Genomic DNA, 19,678 nt, shown 5'->3' with positions numbered 1-19,678 from the left:
TCACTACCATGCTCAGTTATAGTGTCTGTAACAACAAAGTGTACCATTACACAATATATGTATCATCACTGTGTAGCATTATACTGTTCATTGATCACTTTTATCCACAATAATTGTGTCTGTACTAACAGTGTGCACCACTTTTACTTGTATAGTGTATTATCCAGTGAATTATTCACGACTATGAACAATAATAGTGCATGTATCACAGGTATTGTTTACAGTGTGTATTTCACAAGTAATACCGTACAAGTGTTTCATTGTCAATAAATAGTGAAAATAGTGTTTGTATCACTACTGGGCACCATTGTAGAGTTTTATGCATAGTTCTACAGTAATTTATACAGTAGTTTGTATCAGTGGTGTGCACCATAGGTATAGTGTAGTCTAGAAGTATAGTATATTGTGTCTATTGTGAGCCCCTCTAGAACATATCTATTACTACTGTCTTTATTTCCCGTGTGCATCATTATACGGTACAATTTTGACAAATTAGCATCATTACATTGTGTCCATATCACTAGTGTGAATGACTAAAGAGCGTAATTATCACTGATATCTTTATCACCGCATGCAACATCATACAGTACATTACCACTATACATGATTATATAATGTCTGTTTCTTTAGTGTACAGTATATTTGTAATTACGGTATATTTATCTCAAGTTTGCACCATTGTGCAGTTTAATAGTAACTACTGTGTCTTTATCAGCAGGGTGTATCATTTTATGGTGACCCCCTGCTATTTGGTACATTTTCAGCGCTAGATGTAGTTTAAAAATGTAAAGGTGTAACTGCATGGACTTCAAAGCTACTGTGTATATTTGTATTTAAAGGTAAAACAATCTTTTTACAGGGTTTTTTTTTTATATCTTGTACTGATCCTGAGTTATATCCTGTATTATACTCCAGAGCTGCACTCACTAATCTGCTGGTGAGATCACTGTGTACATACATTACATTACTTATCCTGTACTGATCCTGAGTTATATCCTGTATTATACTCCAGAGCTGCACTCACTAATCTGCTGGGGAGGTCACTGTGTACATACATTACATTACTTATCCTGTACTGATCCTGAGTTATATCCTGTATTATACTCCAGAGCTGTACTCACTATTCTGCTGGTGGGGTCACTGTGTACATACATTACATTACTTATCCTGTACTGATCCTGAGTTATATCCTGTAGATCTTTTATAAAAATTTCAAACATAACAATAAAAAAATCACAAAACATAAACATATCATATCCGACAGAACATAATCAATATAACGATCATAAAACCATCACCATAGCATAAAATACAACACCGGTCCACCCCACACTCATTCCTGCACACAAACAAATATATACAATATTTACAAAAGACATATTCCTATAATACCCATTATACCCATACCATACTAATAAACTATATACACTAATACTAAATGTGAATTTCCTGGCCCAGTTGCAATACCAAAAACCCAATACCAGTAATATACCAAAAAGAATAACAACAACAACAATAATAATATATACAAAATAATAAAAACCAACACAAACAAAATAACACCACTTTTTTTTTTTTTTTTTTGGCCCTGAGCTGGTCCCGCATCCCATGCCCCCAGTACATGTTACCAGACGTCCATGAACCAGTCCAGGATTTTCTGTATATATAAAAGTCCCATACAAACCCCCTCCCCCCTTTTTAACCCACCACCCAACCTAAACTAAACCCAAACCCCAGGTGGCATCACACAATATATACAATATATACATTACATAAAATATACACAGACTAACAATATATACAATACATAAGTATACAAATAGACTACAACAATAAATACAATAACAAATACATATAACAATATAAGCCAAACAACAAACCCCTAAAGCTCAAGTTCAGCGCCTGCAAGCCCTATATTACCATAAACCAACTGCTCAAAACAAAAAGACTAATGTGCCAGCATCAGCCCACCACCAGGGGGAGACAACAGGCTAAGGCACTTTAAAGGCAGAGCCCCTCCATTGACGAGAGGCCCTGCCAGCACCCAGCCTCTCGTACTCCAGAGAACGCACCTTCACCAGGTCACCGAGAATGTTCCTAACCACCACATCCACAGGGAGGATTTTACGCTGCGTCGACACTAAACACCGTGCGTTCCACGTGTAGTACCTGACCACTGAGCTGACTAGGAATAAAGTGCACTGGTCCCAGCCTCCAAGGTTTCTGAATGCCCCATAGGCCCATTCCGCATAGGAGAGACTGGCCAGCCGAGGCCAACCAATGGAAGCGCCCACCCTGGTGTAAACCTCTGTGTTAAAGGGACAATGAAGCAGAAAATGCTCCATGCTTTCCAGCATGCTTCCACACTCTTCGCGGGGACATCCCCGGTCATCAGAGCTCCTGCACTTCAGATTGTCCCTCACACACAGTTTCCCATGGAAGCAGCGCCAAGTCAAGTCCCAAAACTTCAAGGGGATCCTGATAGAATTCAAAAGCTCTAAACCCACCTCCAGATCCCGACTTGGGCAGTCCTTGAGCGCCAATGGCCTCTGGAAATGAGAAGACAGGACCCTCTTGTCAAGGAATTTCCTCGACAGAGTCCTAATCTCCCCCATCCCCAGACCCCACCGACGAATAACCTTCAGAACCGGGGTAGCGTAAGCCGGGAGATGCCCGTGTGGTGTGCGAAGATCCTTCACTTGCCCTCCTGTCTCCCATTCCTGGAAGAAAGGCCGAAACCATCCCCTACAGGAGGATACCCACGGAGGAGCCCTCTCTGACCAGAGGTTTGCTATATTGGTCTTAAGAAAGGTATTCACTAGGAACACCACAGGGTTGACCATACACAACCCCCCTAGTCTCCTTGTACGGTAAGTAACCTCCCTCTTCACTAGGTTCAGTCTATTCCCCCATAAAATCTGGAAGAACACACTGTAGACCCGGGTCCAGAGAGGTTCTGGCAACATACATACACTGCCCAGATATATCAACAAAGGGAGCAGGAATGTTTTGATCAGGTTAACCCTTTCCCGGAGGGTCAAAGACCAACCCTTCCACTGATCCACCTTCTGAGCGGCAATCTTAAGCCTGCTGTCCCAGTTTTGTTTGGGGTAATCCCCTTGGCCAAATTCAATGCCGAGAACTTTTGAAGATTCCTGGGGCTCTGGAAGGGCGTCCGGGAGATCAAAACTAGGATCTCCCCCTCCCAGCCAGAGACTCTCACACTTATCCTGGTTGATCTTGGACCCGGATGCCTCCGAGTAGCGGTCCACCTCTGACATCACCCATCTGACCTCCTCTTGTGAGGAGACAAACACAGTGACATCATCAGCATATGCTACCGCCCTCAGAGCCGAATCCGGCACCGCCAGGTCCATTCTCACCCCCGCCAACGGTCCACAATCAATCCTCCTAAGGAAAGGATCAATTGCAAACACGTACAGCAAAGGGCTTAAAGGACAACCCTGACGGACACCAGACCCAACCTCAAAGGAGCGACCAATCCAACCATTCACAAGCGGGAAACTCTCTGCCCCTGCATACAAGGTCTTAAGCCAATCAACAAACCCCCCCGGCAGGCCATATCTCAGAAGAACAGACCAGAGGTACTCATGGTTAACCCGATCAAACGCTTTTGCCTGATCCAAGGACAGCAAGTACCCCTTCCAGTGGCCAGCCCTACCCTGCTCCACAGCCTCCCGGACACCGAGCACAGCACTAAATGTACTGCGGCCCGGAACAGAGCAATGCTGAGCCCCCGAAAGGAGCCGGGGTGCAAACTCCACCAGCCGGTTAAACAGCACTTTTGCCAGAATCTTTCTGTCCGCATTGAGAAGAGCTATGGGACGCCAATTCTCAATGTGGGACGGGTCTTTACCCTTTGACAAGATGATCAGCGCTGACCTCCTCATTGTCTTTGGCAGAGTGCCCGAGGATAGACACTCATTAAAAACCGCAGTCAAGAGGGGAACCAAAGTGTCCTTAAAGGTCTTGTAGAACTCAGATGTTAAGCCATCCGGACCGGGTGACTTCTTGAGGGCAAGCCCATCAATCGCCATCCTGACTTCCTCTTCCCGGATCATCTCTGTCAAAACGTCAAGAGAGGAGTCTACTCCTGGTTCAGGGACGGTTTCAGCCAAGAAAGCTGATACCTTATCTCGATCTAGATCCTTCCTTCCCAAGAGGTGCGAGTAGAAGGATCTGACGACCTCCAGGATCCCTGATCTGGACCTTTTCAAGGATCCCGTACTATCAATCAGTCCTGAGACTATTTTACTATTCACTGACATCTTGCAGTTTCTGTAAGGGTCGGGCGAGCGGTACTTCCCGTAATCCCTCTCAAAAACCAAAGATGCGTGTCTGTCGTACTGGCACTTCATCAGCAAGGACTTCACTCTGGAGATATCCTCTCGGCTACCTCCAGTCGAGACAAGGTTCTCAAGTTTCTTCCTCAGGCCCTGGTACAAACGGTACTTGTTTAGGCTTCTGAGGCCCGAGAGCTGGCGGAAGAATCTCGCAACCCTTTTCTTGAAGATCTCCCACCACTCTGACTTACTGCTACAAAGGCCCAGCAATGGTACCTGGCTCTGAAGAAAATCCTCAAAGGACTGTCTTATCTCCGCTTCTTCCAAGAGAGACGAATTCAGCTTCCAATAGCCTCTGCCCATCCGGGGGGTCTCTGTGACATTCAGAGAAAACAAAATTAAACAGTGATCGGAGAACTCCACCTCAACAACAGATACTGCTGAAGAGACGGCTTCCTCCTTCAAATAAAACCTGTCTATCCTAGACCTACAACTACCCCTATGATAGGTGAATCCCGCGTGGCCTGGGGTGTACCGGATGTGGACATCCACCAGGCGAGCCTCACTTGCTATGCTATTAAGGGCGACGCTATCATAAGTCAGCTTCTCTCTGGAACCTCCCCTATCTTGGGGCCTCGTGACAGCATTGAAGTCCCCTCCAAAGACCACCTGCCGACTTGTAAAAAGATAGGGCTTGATCCTCATAAAGAGACACTTCCGGTCCCACTTAGACTGTGGGCCGTAGATGTTAATAAGGCAAAGTTCTTGTCCCTTCATGAGGACATCTAAGATCAGGCACCTCCCCATTTCTAACTCGATAACCCGTCGGCATTCTACCGCTGAAGTAAAAAGGACCGCCACTCCGCTATACGGCTCGGCCCCAAGAGACCAGTAGGAGGGCCCATTCCTCCACTCTCTTTTAGCCTTGTAGATAGATGACATATCTGTTAGCCTGGTCTCCTGCAAAAATAAAATATCAGCATTAATGTGGGCAAAAAAATCATAGGCCGCAAATCGAGCTGTATCTGACTTAATGCTGGCAACATTAATAGATGCCAGAGTCAACGGAGAGGGTGCCGCCATCGAGGGTGATTGAGTTAGACAGCTTTCTTTTTCCCACCATCCTTCCCATCCACCCCACCACCCTCCTCATCAGATGATGGTTTACCCCTTTTTAGTGAGATGGATGTGTCCATTTTCCCATTATATACATTTTCCTCGTCCCCTGACTCTGGGCCAGTCTCCCCCCCTGAAGACAAAGATTCCCCAGGGAGAGAGGACTCAGCGTCTCCTGTGAGCCCCCCCGCAACATCCGGAACCTCACCCCCCGCCTCCTCCCCCTCCGAAGAGGAAATGTCGCGGAGGGCTCGGAACCGGTTGGAGAGACCAATCAGAGGGAGATCAGTTGTGCCTTCCTTTGGCATCTGGCGGGTGGGAGAAGATATTACATCTCCTCTTTTTTTATTCCTCCGAGTACCCCGCTTTGTTTCTGCCCATCCCCCACTGTCCTCATCCGCGCTCTCACCATGGGAGGACAGTGAGGAGACGGGATCCCCCTCTTTGTGGATCCTCCCAATCTCCTCATCCAGTTCACTATCCCCCAGGGCCTCAGCAGTAAGACTGGCCGCAGGGACAGGATCAGGAGTCACCCCAGTTTGTTGATGCTCCTGTGAGTCCTGAATCTCCCTATCCCTTTGGCGCTTCTTGAGACGCCTCAGTTGGGCAGGCGTCTTCTGCTTACTTTTCTTCCCTGTCCCCTGCACCCCTTCATCCCCGACGGCCATCGCCACAGCAGAATCCACCTCAAGGCTTACTCCCACCGGGGCAACAACCGCGTTGACAAAGGAACGAGGGCAGCGACTGAATGGGTGACCTAAGTCACCACACAGGTGACACCTAATCTCCGCACAAGATGCAGCGAGATGACCTATTTCCCCACACAGAGTGCACTTCTGCACAGTGCAATTGGCACTAAAATGCGTGGGGTCACCACATCTGTGACAGAGCTTCGGCTGACCCTGGTAGAAGATCTGGATACGATCTCTTCCGAGGAAGGTCGCAGATGGTATATGGGTAACTGTGTTTCCTGAACGCCTCAGTTTGACCATAAACGTCCAGGCCCCTGACCAGATGCCATATTCATCCCTGTTCTTTTTTGGGACCTCCACCACCTCTCCATACCGACCTAGCCACGTCATGATGTCAATACAAGAGAGTGATTTGTTACGGGTTAAAACGGTCACTTTCTTGACATTATTTTGGCGAGACACCGCCTGAATGGCAAAGTCTCGCCAGCCGGGTTCGTTCTTTATCAGCTCATAATTCGACCAGAAGAGCTCAAGCCCCTCCGGCCGAACAAAGCTGATATCAAACTCAGGGGTACCATAAGGATGTATTAAGGCGTAGATGTCAGCTGCCTTAAAGCCCAACTTCAGCAGAAGCTCAACAACTTTAGATCTTGGAGGACATGTATCACTGCCTCTCCATCTCAGCCGGACCACATTCCTACGGAGACCACCTGGCCCGGCTGTAGGGAGGGACCACACATTATCCCCCCCTCTTTCCTCTCGGAAGGCTGAAAGACCATGTCTCTCTATCCAGAAGGATAGATCAACCTCCCTACCCTCTACATTGATCGATCTCTCCCCTCTCCTTAAGGCCCCCAGGAGACGCTGCTGCAAACTGCTCTCCCCAGAGCCAGAGGACGAGGAAGGTGCCCCCCTCCCCCCAGCGGTGACATTTGCGTAGCTGCGTACCGGTGCTGCCACCACTGGGGGTGCAACTGGACCAGGCCCTACATCCCCACCACTAATCTGCGCCCCTTCACCACCCTCCTCCACATAATCCATACCCAAACCATTGTCACATGTTTTAGCTGATGTGCCCCCCATACCTCCACCCGTGCTACAGCCCAAACCACCATTCAAAGCCCCAGACAAATTATTAACAGATACATTCACTCCTTCATTCACTTTTACATTAACTTTCTCACTCATACTGGCTGGACCGGTGTGTTCTGGTGCAGATTTTGTACCATCAGCATCACTGGGTACCAGAGCTGGAGCCACCACCACAGGACAGGTCACCGGTCCCTTATACAAGGACCGGGAAGCCTGCCTAGCCTGCTTATTAGCGGCCCCAGCCCTGTTTTTATTGGTACCCTCCGCCTCATCAGTACTGGAGTTTCCTGCTCCTGGGCGCCGCTGATCTGGATCAGCGGCGCCAATACAAAATAGGGGTTTAAGTCCAGTCTTTCTGGGAGGCAAAGACATCTTAGCCCCGGCAGCTCCTCCACGACGACACCGCTGCTCCAAAGGAACAGCAGTGCCAACGCTCAGAGCCACCGGAGCTCCCGCAGCCGACTCTGGCACAAAATCGCCCCCCCCTCCCGTTAGGGAGCAACCCAATGTGCCAGAGCCCTTACTGCCCATCGCTGGGCAAATATCACTGTCCGACCTCACAGCCGATACACTGTCTGCTCCACCACTGTTACTGCAAACAGCTATGGAGCTCACCGCCACACTAGACTCCATACTCTCCTGCACTGAGTCCACAGCAGAACTCAGGCTGGGCTGAGAAATGGGGTTCACACAGTGAGCTGACCCTGCGGCCAGTCCGGGGGGCTCAGGGAGGGGGGTATATACAAATGTTACCTGCTCCTGGAGCTTGGTCTTCTTTGACTTCTTCTTTTTCCTTCCCCCAGGTGCCTCCTCTGGTAACTCATGTCCAAACGTGAAGTCCTGGAGGCGACCTGGGGACTCCAGGAGCTGGATCTGGGCCATCAGCGCCCCTCCCTGGTGACTGGTGCTACTCTCATCCCCCGAACCACCAGGGCCGCAGCCAGATGACATTGCCACTTGCCCTGCAGGGAGCCCACTGTATGGGGTGAGATGTTGCAGACCCCCGGGTGGATTTGGCTCAACATTATCGGCCTCCGCAACGTCTCCTTCCTCCTCCACCCGTGGCTGAAGCCCCCTCAGCTTTCTTTGCTTCTCCCTCTCCTTTTCTGCAAAGCGATCTTCATTCTGAAGCTTTTCTTTAAATGGCCCGCTGTTCTCCAAAATAAAAGTTTTCCTTTTCTTTAGATTGCTGATGCTGGTTTTAAGCTGTTTAATCCTTGCTGACAGCTCAGCCTTCTGGTGTTTTGACGCAGTTTCCATTAAGGCTTTTGCCTCCTGTACCTCCTCCTGGAGCCTATACAAGCTGCTCCTTGCTTCTTTATATCCCTGAAGTATCTCTGCAACACGGGATCCATAGGTGGTTCCAGGCTCCTGGGCCCTGGGCATTGCCCAATCCTCCTCCACACCTCCATGGGCATTTGGCTTTGCTCCAGGAGGAGTATCACAGTCCATAGTACCTGTAGTACCTTTTGTTGGAGCAGCCTTGCGGCTACTCTTCGTCTCCATGGGCTCAGGAGGTGCTGGAGATACATCGCTGCATCTCCTGGCAGAGCGCCTTAACCCAGAGACCTCTGGTGCAGTTCCTGATGCTGGTCCCTCTGCAACTGGTCGCTGGCTCCCCCTGCCCCCCGCGGACCTACTTCGGGGGGCAGGTGTTGGGGTTCTCCGCTCCTCGCTCATACCAGGAAACGAACCCCCCCTCTGGGGAAAGGAAGGTCGCCCCTGGGAGAGAGGTGGATAACTCTCAAGGTCGAGCACACCAAACGCTCACAGGAAGCTCAAACAGGAAGATGCTCCCTCTAGTGGCCAGACTCCAGAGCTGTACTCACTATTCTGCTGGTGAGGTCACTGTGTACATACATTACATTACTTATCCTGTACTGATCCTGAATTATATCCTGTATTATACTCCAGAGCTGTACTCACTATTCTGCTGGTGAGGTCACTGTGTACATACATTACATTACTTATCCTGTACTGATCCTGAATTATATCCTGTATTATACTCCAGAGCTGTACTCACTATTCTGCTGGTGAGGTCACTGTGTACATACATTACATTACTTATCCTGTACTGATCCTGAATTAAATCCTGTATTATACTCCAGAGCTGCACTCACTAATCTGCTGGTGAGGTCACTGTGTACATACATTACATTACTTATCCTGTACTGATCCTGAGTTATAGTCTGTATTATACTCCAGAGCTGTACTCACTATTCTGCTGGTGAGATCACTGTGTACATACATTACATTACTTATCCTGTACTGATCGTGAGTTATATCCTGTATTATACTCCAGAGCTGTACTCACTATTCTGCTGGTGCAGTCACTGTGTACATACATTACATTACTTATCCTGTACTGATCCTGAGTTATATCCTGTATTATACTCCAGAGCTGTACTCACTAATCTGCTGGTGAGGTCACAGTGTCCATACATTACATTACTTATCCTGAACTGATCCTGAGTTATATCCGGTATTATAGTCCAGAGCTGCACTCACTATTCTGCTGGTGAGGTCACTGTGTACATACATTACATTACTTATCCTGTACTGATCCTGTACTTCACAGATGAAGCAAAATCAATACCCTGCTAACAATATCGGTTCACAGAAGGGGTAAGGACATATAAAACATAACGTTTAATCGTGCTAATAAAACAACAGAATCCCCACTGACATACAGACAACAAGGAAATAGATCAAGGAGGCCCAGAGGCCACAACTAGCGATGATAGTTGGAGTCAAAAAGTTCAGTGGCCTGAGTAGAGATAACAAGTGGGGTGACCGGGAAAATGTGGAGACCAGGTGGGGTGGGACTCGGACCCTAGTGTACCCTGCCAGGGGAGATGTTGTGCCCACTAGCCCTGCTCGCTCAGGGAGCTGTCGGGGCACTCGTCCTTGAAAGGACGACCCCTGCCCCGGTCTATCCCTTGGTCAGCCCCTAAACTAGAACAAATGTGAAGCCCGCCCAACGCGTTTCCCCCAAGTTAATGGGTTCATCAGGGGCTCCAGGGCAAACAAATAAAGTTAATACTGCGTTACCGAATGTCAACAATAATACATAAGGTGCGATGCAAAAGGTGCAAGCAGAAATTCAATTAATAGGCCAGCAACGTGCAACAATAATAATGATGAAGTGCACTAATTAGAACCAACACGTGAACAAAGTCCACAAAAACAAACACAATTCCCTTAGAGCAAAACCAAGGAGAAAGTGAAATAGGTGTGCTGGTTACCCAGAGCAGAGCCCTGCTGTACTGATCCTGAGTTATATCCTGTATTATACTCCAGAGCTGTACTCACTATTCTGCTGGTGAGGTCACTGTGTACATACATTACATTACTTATCCTGTACTGATCCTGAGTTATATCCTGTATTATACTCCAGAGCTGTACTCACTATTCTGCTATAAAGATGACATTTCCCAGAATAGAAATCGCTAGCATAAGTTGTAACCTTATTAATGACTATGAATTTGGTTCTCACTTCTATAAATCCCCCTATGAGGATCCCCCTTGTAATGATTGTGTTGGATGTGAAATGACACTGTTGTAATAGTTCAAAAAATTGGTGTAATTATTCTGCACGTCTACCAGACACAACAACCAACCCATAGACACCTACTGTATCCTGATACCTCAGTATTCATGGACTAATGCCAGAGAGCCCAGAATGATATAATACAGGAGAGCCCGACATAGACCCTGACCTACGACTATTCCCATACAGAGCAGAGCCGGTCACCACACCGCGCAAAAGTGATAGACGGCGCTCAGTATTAGGCACTAAAAATAGAAGAAGATTATGTCAGATCCCAGCGGAGGAGACACATGAATCATCTACTAAATAGAGCCGCAAACCTACAATGATATCCCAGATACCAGGTTATACAAGCATGGTCCATATCACTATATACAGGAGATATATAACTTATACCAGCTGTGCATATATAATATACAGTATATACCCAGGTTATACCAGCATGGTCCATATCACTACATACAGGAGATATATAACTTATACCAGCTGTGCATATATATTATATACAGTATATACCCAGGTTATACCAGCATGGTCCATATCACTATATACAGGAGATATATAACTTATACCAGCTGTGCATATGTATTATATACAGTATATACCCAGGTTATACCAGCATGGTCCATATCACTATATACAGGAGATATATAACTTATACCAGCTGTACATATATAATTATATATACAGTATATACCCAGGTTATACCAGCATGGTCCATATCACTATATACAGGAGATATATAACTTATACCAGCTGTGCATATATAATTATATATACAGTATATACCCAGGTTATACCAGCGTGTTCTGTATTACAGTCTTAATACTTTGTAAGTCTCAGTTCTTCTAGATGACGTTAGTAGTGATCTGGCACAGGTCTTCAGTGGGTGTAATATAAATGTAGAGCAGGAGGAACGTGGAGTAAAATATCTTCAAATATTTAAGTATTTGTATCTTGAAGATATGGTTGAGGAATGAATAATGAAACAGAAGATAAATACTGTAGTATAAAGCACATATGTAGCCAGAAGCCTATCTGTCTTCCCCTTCTGCCTGCAGTGTCTGACACATAAAGTTACTTCCTATCAGTCATATTAACCCCTAGTTAGTCCCTTAGTCCCAACAGCAGCACAATTATGGAGTGTTTCTCCCCCTGCCCATATGTTGGACATTGGGACTTTTAATGGTAACACAAAAGAAGTTCCCGCTTCCAGCTAGAAGTATAGAAAAATATAATACAGAGGGAGTGTTGTGCTGCTATTGGACTAATGGAAACAAGAATACATTTTATGCTACCCTACCCTCCAACAGCAGCACAATGATGGAGATCTAGCAAGCATCGCCACCATTGTGAGGGACCTTCTCCTGGTCAGTATTGAAGCTTCTATACAGCCAAGATGTGTACATAGCCCTGGTGAAATGGTCTGTAGAGATTTAAGCTTTTTTTTTTTTTTTGGGGGGGGGGGGGGGGGGTCCTCCAGTAAGTCCCCTTACTATTCTGTAGTGACCCAGTACAGGAGTTGTCACTCCTGTACACCTGTCCGTCCTGTGTGGTGGATTCCCTTTCAGTGTTCCCCTGGGTCCACATCCCTCCTACAGACTCTAAAGTGTTAATAATGTCTTATGCTATATGCTGGTTACTCTTTTGAGGTACTTGTGCCTTTAAATATTGTTGTTAAGACCTCTGTTACCAAGGAAGGTGCAAGTGGACAGGTGACTTGTTGGTGGTCAATGGAACACCAACAAGTCACCCGTTCACTTGCACCTTCCTTGGGAGACCAAGGCCTAGTCACGCAGGCACCACCAGTAGCCCCTACAGGTGAAAGTCAAAGCCTAGTAGGCACAAATACAGGGGAGAAGTCTAGTCAACATAGGCAAGTGTCAATTACTCAAGTCCGCATGGGTTGCAATATTCAGTCCACTACAAGTCTCAGCGAGCTTAAAGGCTCCATAAAGTCCACTGGGCATCTCCTTGTGCCTGAACTGAGCTGTAAAGACTTTAACATCTGTCTGCCTCAGTAAAGCTGCCGTTGTTCCGTAACCTTGCATCAGAGTGATTACTTACCCCGCGTCTGGCCCAGGAATTAGCGGCCATACCTCGGGTGGTGTAGAGGATAACCACGCCCTGGCATCGTGAACGCTAAGGGTTAATACCATCTGCCTCCCTCACCACAATTCCGCATGAGCTTGGAAAACCAGGACCTCTTGGACCAGGATGAAATGATGAGTACTCCCTTCCTATGGACAGCGGATTACCTTGTTACCTTGCTTTCTGCCCATCGCATTATCCTTCTTACTTATGAAAGTAGGCTTACTGACCGAACGCAGGCCAAGTTGTCTGTCCCTATCTTCACTGCTTTGCCTGAAAGCTCTTGACGGCTGTTAAAGGGGTACTCCGCCCCTAGACATCTTATCCCCTATCCAAAGGATAGGGGATAAGATGTCTGATCTCCCTGCTGCACCCGGCGTTCGTTTAGAGCGTCAGTTGCAGTGCCGGAGGCTCATGACATCACGGTCACGCCCCGCTCTTGACATCACGGCCATGCGCCCTCAATGCAAGTCCATGGGAGGGGGCGTGACGGCCGTCTCGCCCCCTCCCATAGACTTGCATTGAGGGGGCGTGGCTGTGACGTCACGAGCGGGGCGTGAAGCCTCCGCCCTTCATCGCCAGTCATCCGGCACGGAGCGAAGATTGCTCCGTGCACCGGATGCCTGGGGTGCCATAGCCGAGATTGCGGGGGTCCCCAGCGATCAGACATCTTATCCCCTATCCTTTAGATAGGGAATAAGATGTCTAGGAGTGGAGTACCCCTTTAACTCTCTTCATGGGACCACAAGAGTCCCCGAGCCTGACCCCGAGGCCTCTGTGGTTAGAATTGACCATTCTGGTTCCTCCATCTCCATACCGTCTCAAATTGTTCCACCAACCGAGGGACCTACTGGCGCTTAGGGATAGAGGGTGTAGAGAGTCTCGATGTAATGAGATTCGGGTCCACAATTTCTGATCCTTTAGCTGTAGGGGTCCCAGATACCAGAGTGCCCGAGGTACTGCTCCTGTGGCAGAGGACAGAAGGCCTAGTAAGAGAGACTCGACGAGGAGTGAACTGGAATCCTGATGGAATCCGAGCTTTCCTCTGAGGAGATAGGTACAACCTCATTTCCTGGGAATCGATCACTAATTCCAAGAAGTTCTTGTAATGGACGAGATCCGACTTCTCCTGGTTCACAATCCAGAACTCTGAGAAGATTCTTTGAGTTGGCCACTAGCAGTCAATGGTCCAATAGCTTAGTCCCCGTAGTCCAAGCCCAGCCATCATGGCTGACACCAGCAATTCTGAAGAACCTTCTGTGGTCTCTGAGAATGGGTATATAAAAGTGTTCATCATTTAGGTCTAGTGAAGCCATAACATCTCCTCAGTGGAGTTTCGTTTTTACCGTTTTATTTGTGTCCATACAGAACTTTCTTTTTAAGATGAATTGGTTTTGAAACCTTAAAGGGGTACTCCAGGTGGAAAACATTTTTTTTTTTAAATCAACTGGTGCCAGAAATTTTTTAATGACTTCTATTAAAAAATCTTTACCCTTCCGGTACTTTTTAGCAGCTGTATGTTACATAGTAAATTCTTTTCTTTTTGAATTTCTTTTTTGTCTTGTCCACAGTGCTCTCTGCTGACACCTGATTTTTTTTTTAAATTAAATCAACTGGTGCCAGAAAGTTAAACAGATTTGTAAATTACTTCTATTTAAAAATCTTAATCCTTCCAGTACTTATCAGCTGCTGTATACTACAGAGGAAGTTCTTTTCTTTTTGAATTTCTTTTCAGTCTGACCACAGTGCTCTCTGCTGACACCTCTGTCCATGTCAGGAACTGTCCAGAGCATGAGCAAATCCCCATAGCAAACCTCTCCTGCTCTGGACAGTTCCTGGCATGGACAGAGGTGTCAGCAGAGAGCACTGTGGTCAGACTGAAAGGAAATTGAAAAAGAAAAGAACTTCCTGTGTAGTATACAGCAGCTGATAAGTTCTGGAAGGATTAAGATTTTTAAATAGAAGTAATTTACAAATCTGTTTAACTTTCTGGCACCAGTTGATAAAAAATAAAAAAAAGTTTTCCACAGGAGTACCCTTTTAACTAAGCAAACAGGAATGCAGTGATATAGTAGGTGAGTCTATATACAGATAAATTTTCCAGCAGAGTAACCCTTTAAGGCAACTGTTGACATCATTAATTTGAATGAGCTATGACATCACAAGCAGGCTTATCGCATCATCCCAACAGGGAATGCCGATGATGTCATCACGTCAAGTTTATTCGATGATCTCAATGTCTTCTGAAGACCACAACATCTTCCCTATGAGCTTTGACCATCATTATTATGGGTCTTTCTCCATCTTCTCATTTTCCTCTTTTCTCTTCATCTTCCAGGCAGCGATGTCTCTCAAGAGAGTTTACTCCTTCATGGACCCTTCGCCAGGAAGCCCAAGCGTATCCGAACAGCGTTCTCTCCTTCGCAGTTGCTCCGGCTGGAGAGGGCCTTCGAGAAGAACCATTACGTGGTGGGGGCAGAGAGGAAACAGTTGGCAAGCAGCCTCAGTTTATCAGAAACCCAGGTAGTTGTCTTATGTCTACGTGTATGGTCCTAAAGTCCACTCTTAAAGGGGTACTCCGGCCGTAAGACATCTTATCCCCTATCCGAAGGATAGGGGATAAGATGTCTGACCGCGGAGGGTCCCGCCGCTGGGAAATCCTGCAATCTTGCATTCGGCATCCACCTCTTCGAGCTGCACGCCGCGCTGCCAGCTCACAAACTGCCGGGTGCCGACCACGGGGCCGGAGTATTGTGATGTCACGACTCCGCCCCCGTGTCACGTCACCCGCCCCCGCTATGCAAGTCTATGGGAGGGGGCGTGACGGACGTCACGCCCCCTCCCATAGACTTGCATAGCGGGGGGGGGGGGGTTTGACGCCACACGGGACGGAGTCATGACGTCACGTTACTCCGGCCCCGTGGTCGGCACCCGGCAGTTTGTGAGCTGGCACGCGGCGTGCAGCTCAAAGAGGTGGGTGCCGAATGCAAGATTGCGGGGGTCCCCAACGGTCATACATCTTTTCCCCTATCCTTTGGATAGGGGATAAGATGTCTTATGGCCGGAGTACCCCTTTAACGTATAGATCTCCTTATGAGCTGCTGAAGTTGAGTTGTTCTTTTCTGTCTAAGCGCTCTCTGATGACATGTGTCTCAGGAACCGCCCAGTTTAGAAGCAAATCCCCACAGCAAACCTCTTCTACTCCGTGCAGTTCCCGAGACAAGCAGAGATGTCAGCAGAGAGCACTGTTGCCAGACAGAAAACAACTCAACTTCAGCAGCTGATAATTATTGGAAGGATTAAGATTTTTTAATAGAAGTCATTTACAAATCTGTTTAACTTTCTGGAGCCAGTTGATATATAAAAAAAAAAAGTTTTTTCCTGAAATACCCCTTTAAGTATGAATGGTCTATAAGTCTCCTCCAGTCCTTTTCGTACTCTCCTCAAGAAGAAACTTTGCCCCACTAGTCCCTTCTGGAGCTTTGAAAGAAAAAAAAAATAAAGTCTAAGGATTTCTAAAAACAATGACATCATAGAAATGATTTGTTGTGAATTGTGACATCATCCGGCATGACCTCAAAACTGGGAGTTTTAGGCAAGTCTCGATGATCTCATCAGTTGGCATGAGCTATGACATCACATTGAGGCTTATTGCATCAGCCCAACAATTAAAGATGATTATGTCATCGTGACATTACGGTCAAGTTTTGTTTTTGTTTTTTTTTTCTTAAAGGGGTACTCCGGTGGAAAACATTTTTTTTTAATCAACTGGTGCCAGAAAGTTAAACAGATTTGTAAATGACTTCTATTAAAAAAAAATCTTTACCCTTCCAGTACTTTTTAGCAGCTGTATGCTACAGAGGAAATTCTTTTCTTTTTGAATTTCTTCTTTATCTTGTCCACAGTGCTCTCTGCTGACACCTGATGCCCGTATCAGGAACTGTCCAGAGCAGGAGAAAATCCCCATAGCAAACCTATGCTGCTCTGGACAGTTCCTGATATGGACAGAGGTGTCAGTAGAGAGCACTGTGGACAAGACAAAAAAAGAAATTCAAAAGGAAAAGAATTTCCTCTGTAGCATACAGCTGCTAAGAAGTACTGGAAGGATAAAGATTTTTTAATAGAAGTCATTTACAAATCTGTTTAACTTTCTTGCACCAGTTGATTTAAAAAAAAAAAAAAAAAAAAAAAATGTTCTCCACCGGAGTACCCCTTTAATGATCTCAATAATTTCCCAAAATTCTCCATTGAAACGTGAATGGTCTAGAAGTCTCCTTTTGGTGATCTCCTCAAGGAGAAACATTGTAGATAATATAAATCTCCAAACTGTGGACCTCCTGGTGTTGCAAAACTGCAAATCCCAGCATGCACGCACAGCCGTTGGCTGTGCGTGCATGCTGGGAGTTGTAGTTTTTCAACATCAGGTGGTCCACAGTTTGGAGATTTATAGGGTCTACAATGTTTCTCCTTGAGGAGGGCACCACTGCTATATATATTGTCTTGTCCCATGTGAACAGGTTGGGTGCCCAAAAACCCCTATGGGTAGTGCTAGTTGCCCAATGGTGCAGTTCACAGGATCAATGCAACTAAAGGAGCGGACGCAGCGACAAAGCTGCATCGGATCGCGTACGCGTGAACGCGGCAGAAGGGGAGCGTTTATCTCAATGTATTCCGTGTTGATAGGAAGCTTACGATAATTTGCATTGGCGCTCTCCGCGTTCTCGCAGACCTGTAGCTCACAGTGTATGCAAATCAAACCCACTGAGCGCGGTTCACCACCTACAAGTAATATATGTGTCGATAATTCCACCATATGCTGTCAGGCACCTATAAATATTTCTTCTCTCCTCCACCTCGCAGTGTTTTCCATGCAGCTTTCTCATGCCAGGAATATATAACAAACAAAAAAAAAGACATTGTTTTGTCCGCCAGTTAGAGCGCAAAAGAAGCATTTGCATACAGATGGGAGGGGTGAGAACGTTCCTGGTAGGAGGTGGCCTGTCATTGGTGGAGGCATTAATGGATATGTAAATGAATCAGCAGTGAGATTTTACGGGATCTGTGCCTTCCAGGGACGACGTCTGTATAAATTAGAATTTTTCGACAGAATAAGAACGCCCAAGGTAGAAGATTATTCACCTAGAATACCACAATAAGAGACTACAATGCTACCTGACTGTCAGGCTACTGGGCTACAAAGCTAAAAGATTACCAGGCTACTGGGCTACAAAGCTAAAAGATTACCAAGCTACTGGGCTACAAAGCTAAAAGATTACCAGGCTACTGGGCTACAAAGCTAAAATATTACCAGGCTACTGGGCTACAAAGCTAAAAGATTACCAGGCTACTGGGCTACAAAGCTAAAAGATTACCAGGCTACCGGGCTACAAAGCTAAAAGATTATCAGGCTACCGGGCTACAAAGCTAAAAGATTACCAGACTACTGGGCTACAAAGCTAAAAGATTACCAGGCTACTGGGCTACAAAGCTAAAAGATTACCAGGTTAAAAGGCTACAAAGCTAAAAGATTACCAGGCTACTGGGCTACAAAGCTAAAAGATTACCAGGCTACTGGGCTACAAAGCTAAAAGATTACCAGGCTACTGGGCTACAAAGCTAAAAGATTACCAGGCTACTGGGCTACAAAGCTAAAAGATTACCAGGCTAAAAGGCTACAAAGCTAAAAGATTACCAGGCTACTGGGCTACAAAGCTAAAAGATTACCAGGCTACCGGGCTACAAAGCTAAAATATTACCAGGCTACTGGGCTACAAAGCTAAAAGATTACCAGGCTACTGGGCTACAAAGCTAAAAGATTGCCAGGCTACTGGGCTACAAAGCTAAAAGATTACCAGGCTACTGGGCTACAAAGCTAAAAGATTACCAGGCTACTGGGCTACAAAGCTAAAAGATTACCAGGCTACTAGGCTAAAAAGCTAAAAGATTACCAGGCTACTGGGCTACAAAGCTAAAAGATTACCAGGCTACTGGGCTATAAAGCTAAAAGATTACCAGGCTACTGGGCTACAAAGCTAAAAGATTACCAGGCTACTAGGCTACAAAGCTAAAAGATTACCAGGCTACTAGGCTACAAAGCTAAAAGATTACCAGGCTACTAGGCTACAAAGCTAAAAGATTACCAGGCTACTAGGCTACAAAGCTAAAAGATTACAAGGCTACTGGGCTACAAAGCTAAAAGATTACCAGGCTACTGGGCTATAAAGCTAAAAGATTACCAGGCTACTGGGCTACAAAGCTAAAAGATTACCAGGCTACTGGGCTACAAAGCTAAAAGATTACCAGGCTACTGGGCTACAAAGCTAAAAGATTACCAGGCTACTAGGCTACAAAGCTAAAAGATTACCAGGCTACTGGGCTACAAAGCTAAAAGATTACCAGGCTACTAGGCTACAAAGCTAAAAGATTACCAGGCTACTGGGCTACAAAGCTAAAAGATTACCAGGCTACTGGGCTATAAAGCTAATAGATTACCAGGCTACTGGGCTACAAAGCTAAAAGATTACCAGGCTACTGGGCTACAAAGCTAAAAGATTACTTGACTACTTGATAGTACTGGGCTATAAAGCTAAGAACCACCAGGGTACTAGATTACCAAGGTGAAAGACTACTAGGCACTAGCTAAAAGACTTCTAGGCTACCTAACTACCAGGCTACTGAGCTACTAACCTATTAGATACTACTACTACTACTGTGCTACCAAGCCAAAAGCAAGCTACTGAGCAACAAAGCTAAGAACCACCAGGCTACTAGCCTACCATGTTAAAGACTACTAGGTTGCCAGCCTACCAAGCCCAAAAAATAATAATTACCAG

The 19,678-nt window shown here is 46.3% G+C and overlaps 1 protein-coding gene across 2 annotated transcripts in view; it reads left to right on the top strand.

Annotated features, from left to right (window-relative positions):
* The window catches only part of LOC130313981 (homeobox protein EMX1), a 104,278-nt gene that overhangs the window by 70,740 nt on the left and 13,860 nt on the right, over positions 1–19,678 (top strand). For both annotated transcript variants that reach the window (XM_056552717.1, XM_056552716.1), the window contains exon 2: positions 15,184–15,368. In XM_056552717.1, coding sequence (XP_056408692.1) covers positions 15,184–15,368 — 185 coding nt within the window. The remainder of the gene's footprint in view (positions 1–15,183; positions 15,369–19,678) is intronic.

This window comes from Hyla sarda, chromosome 1 (assembly GCF_029499605.1).
Source record: "Hyla sarda isolate aHylSar1 chromosome 1, aHylSar1.hap1, whole genome shotgun sequence".
Taxonomy (NCBI): domain Eukaryota; kingdom Metazoa; phylum Chordata; class Amphibia; order Anura; family Hylidae; genus Hyla; species Hyla sarda.
This window is presented reverse-complemented; position numbering and strand designations above follow the sequence as displayed.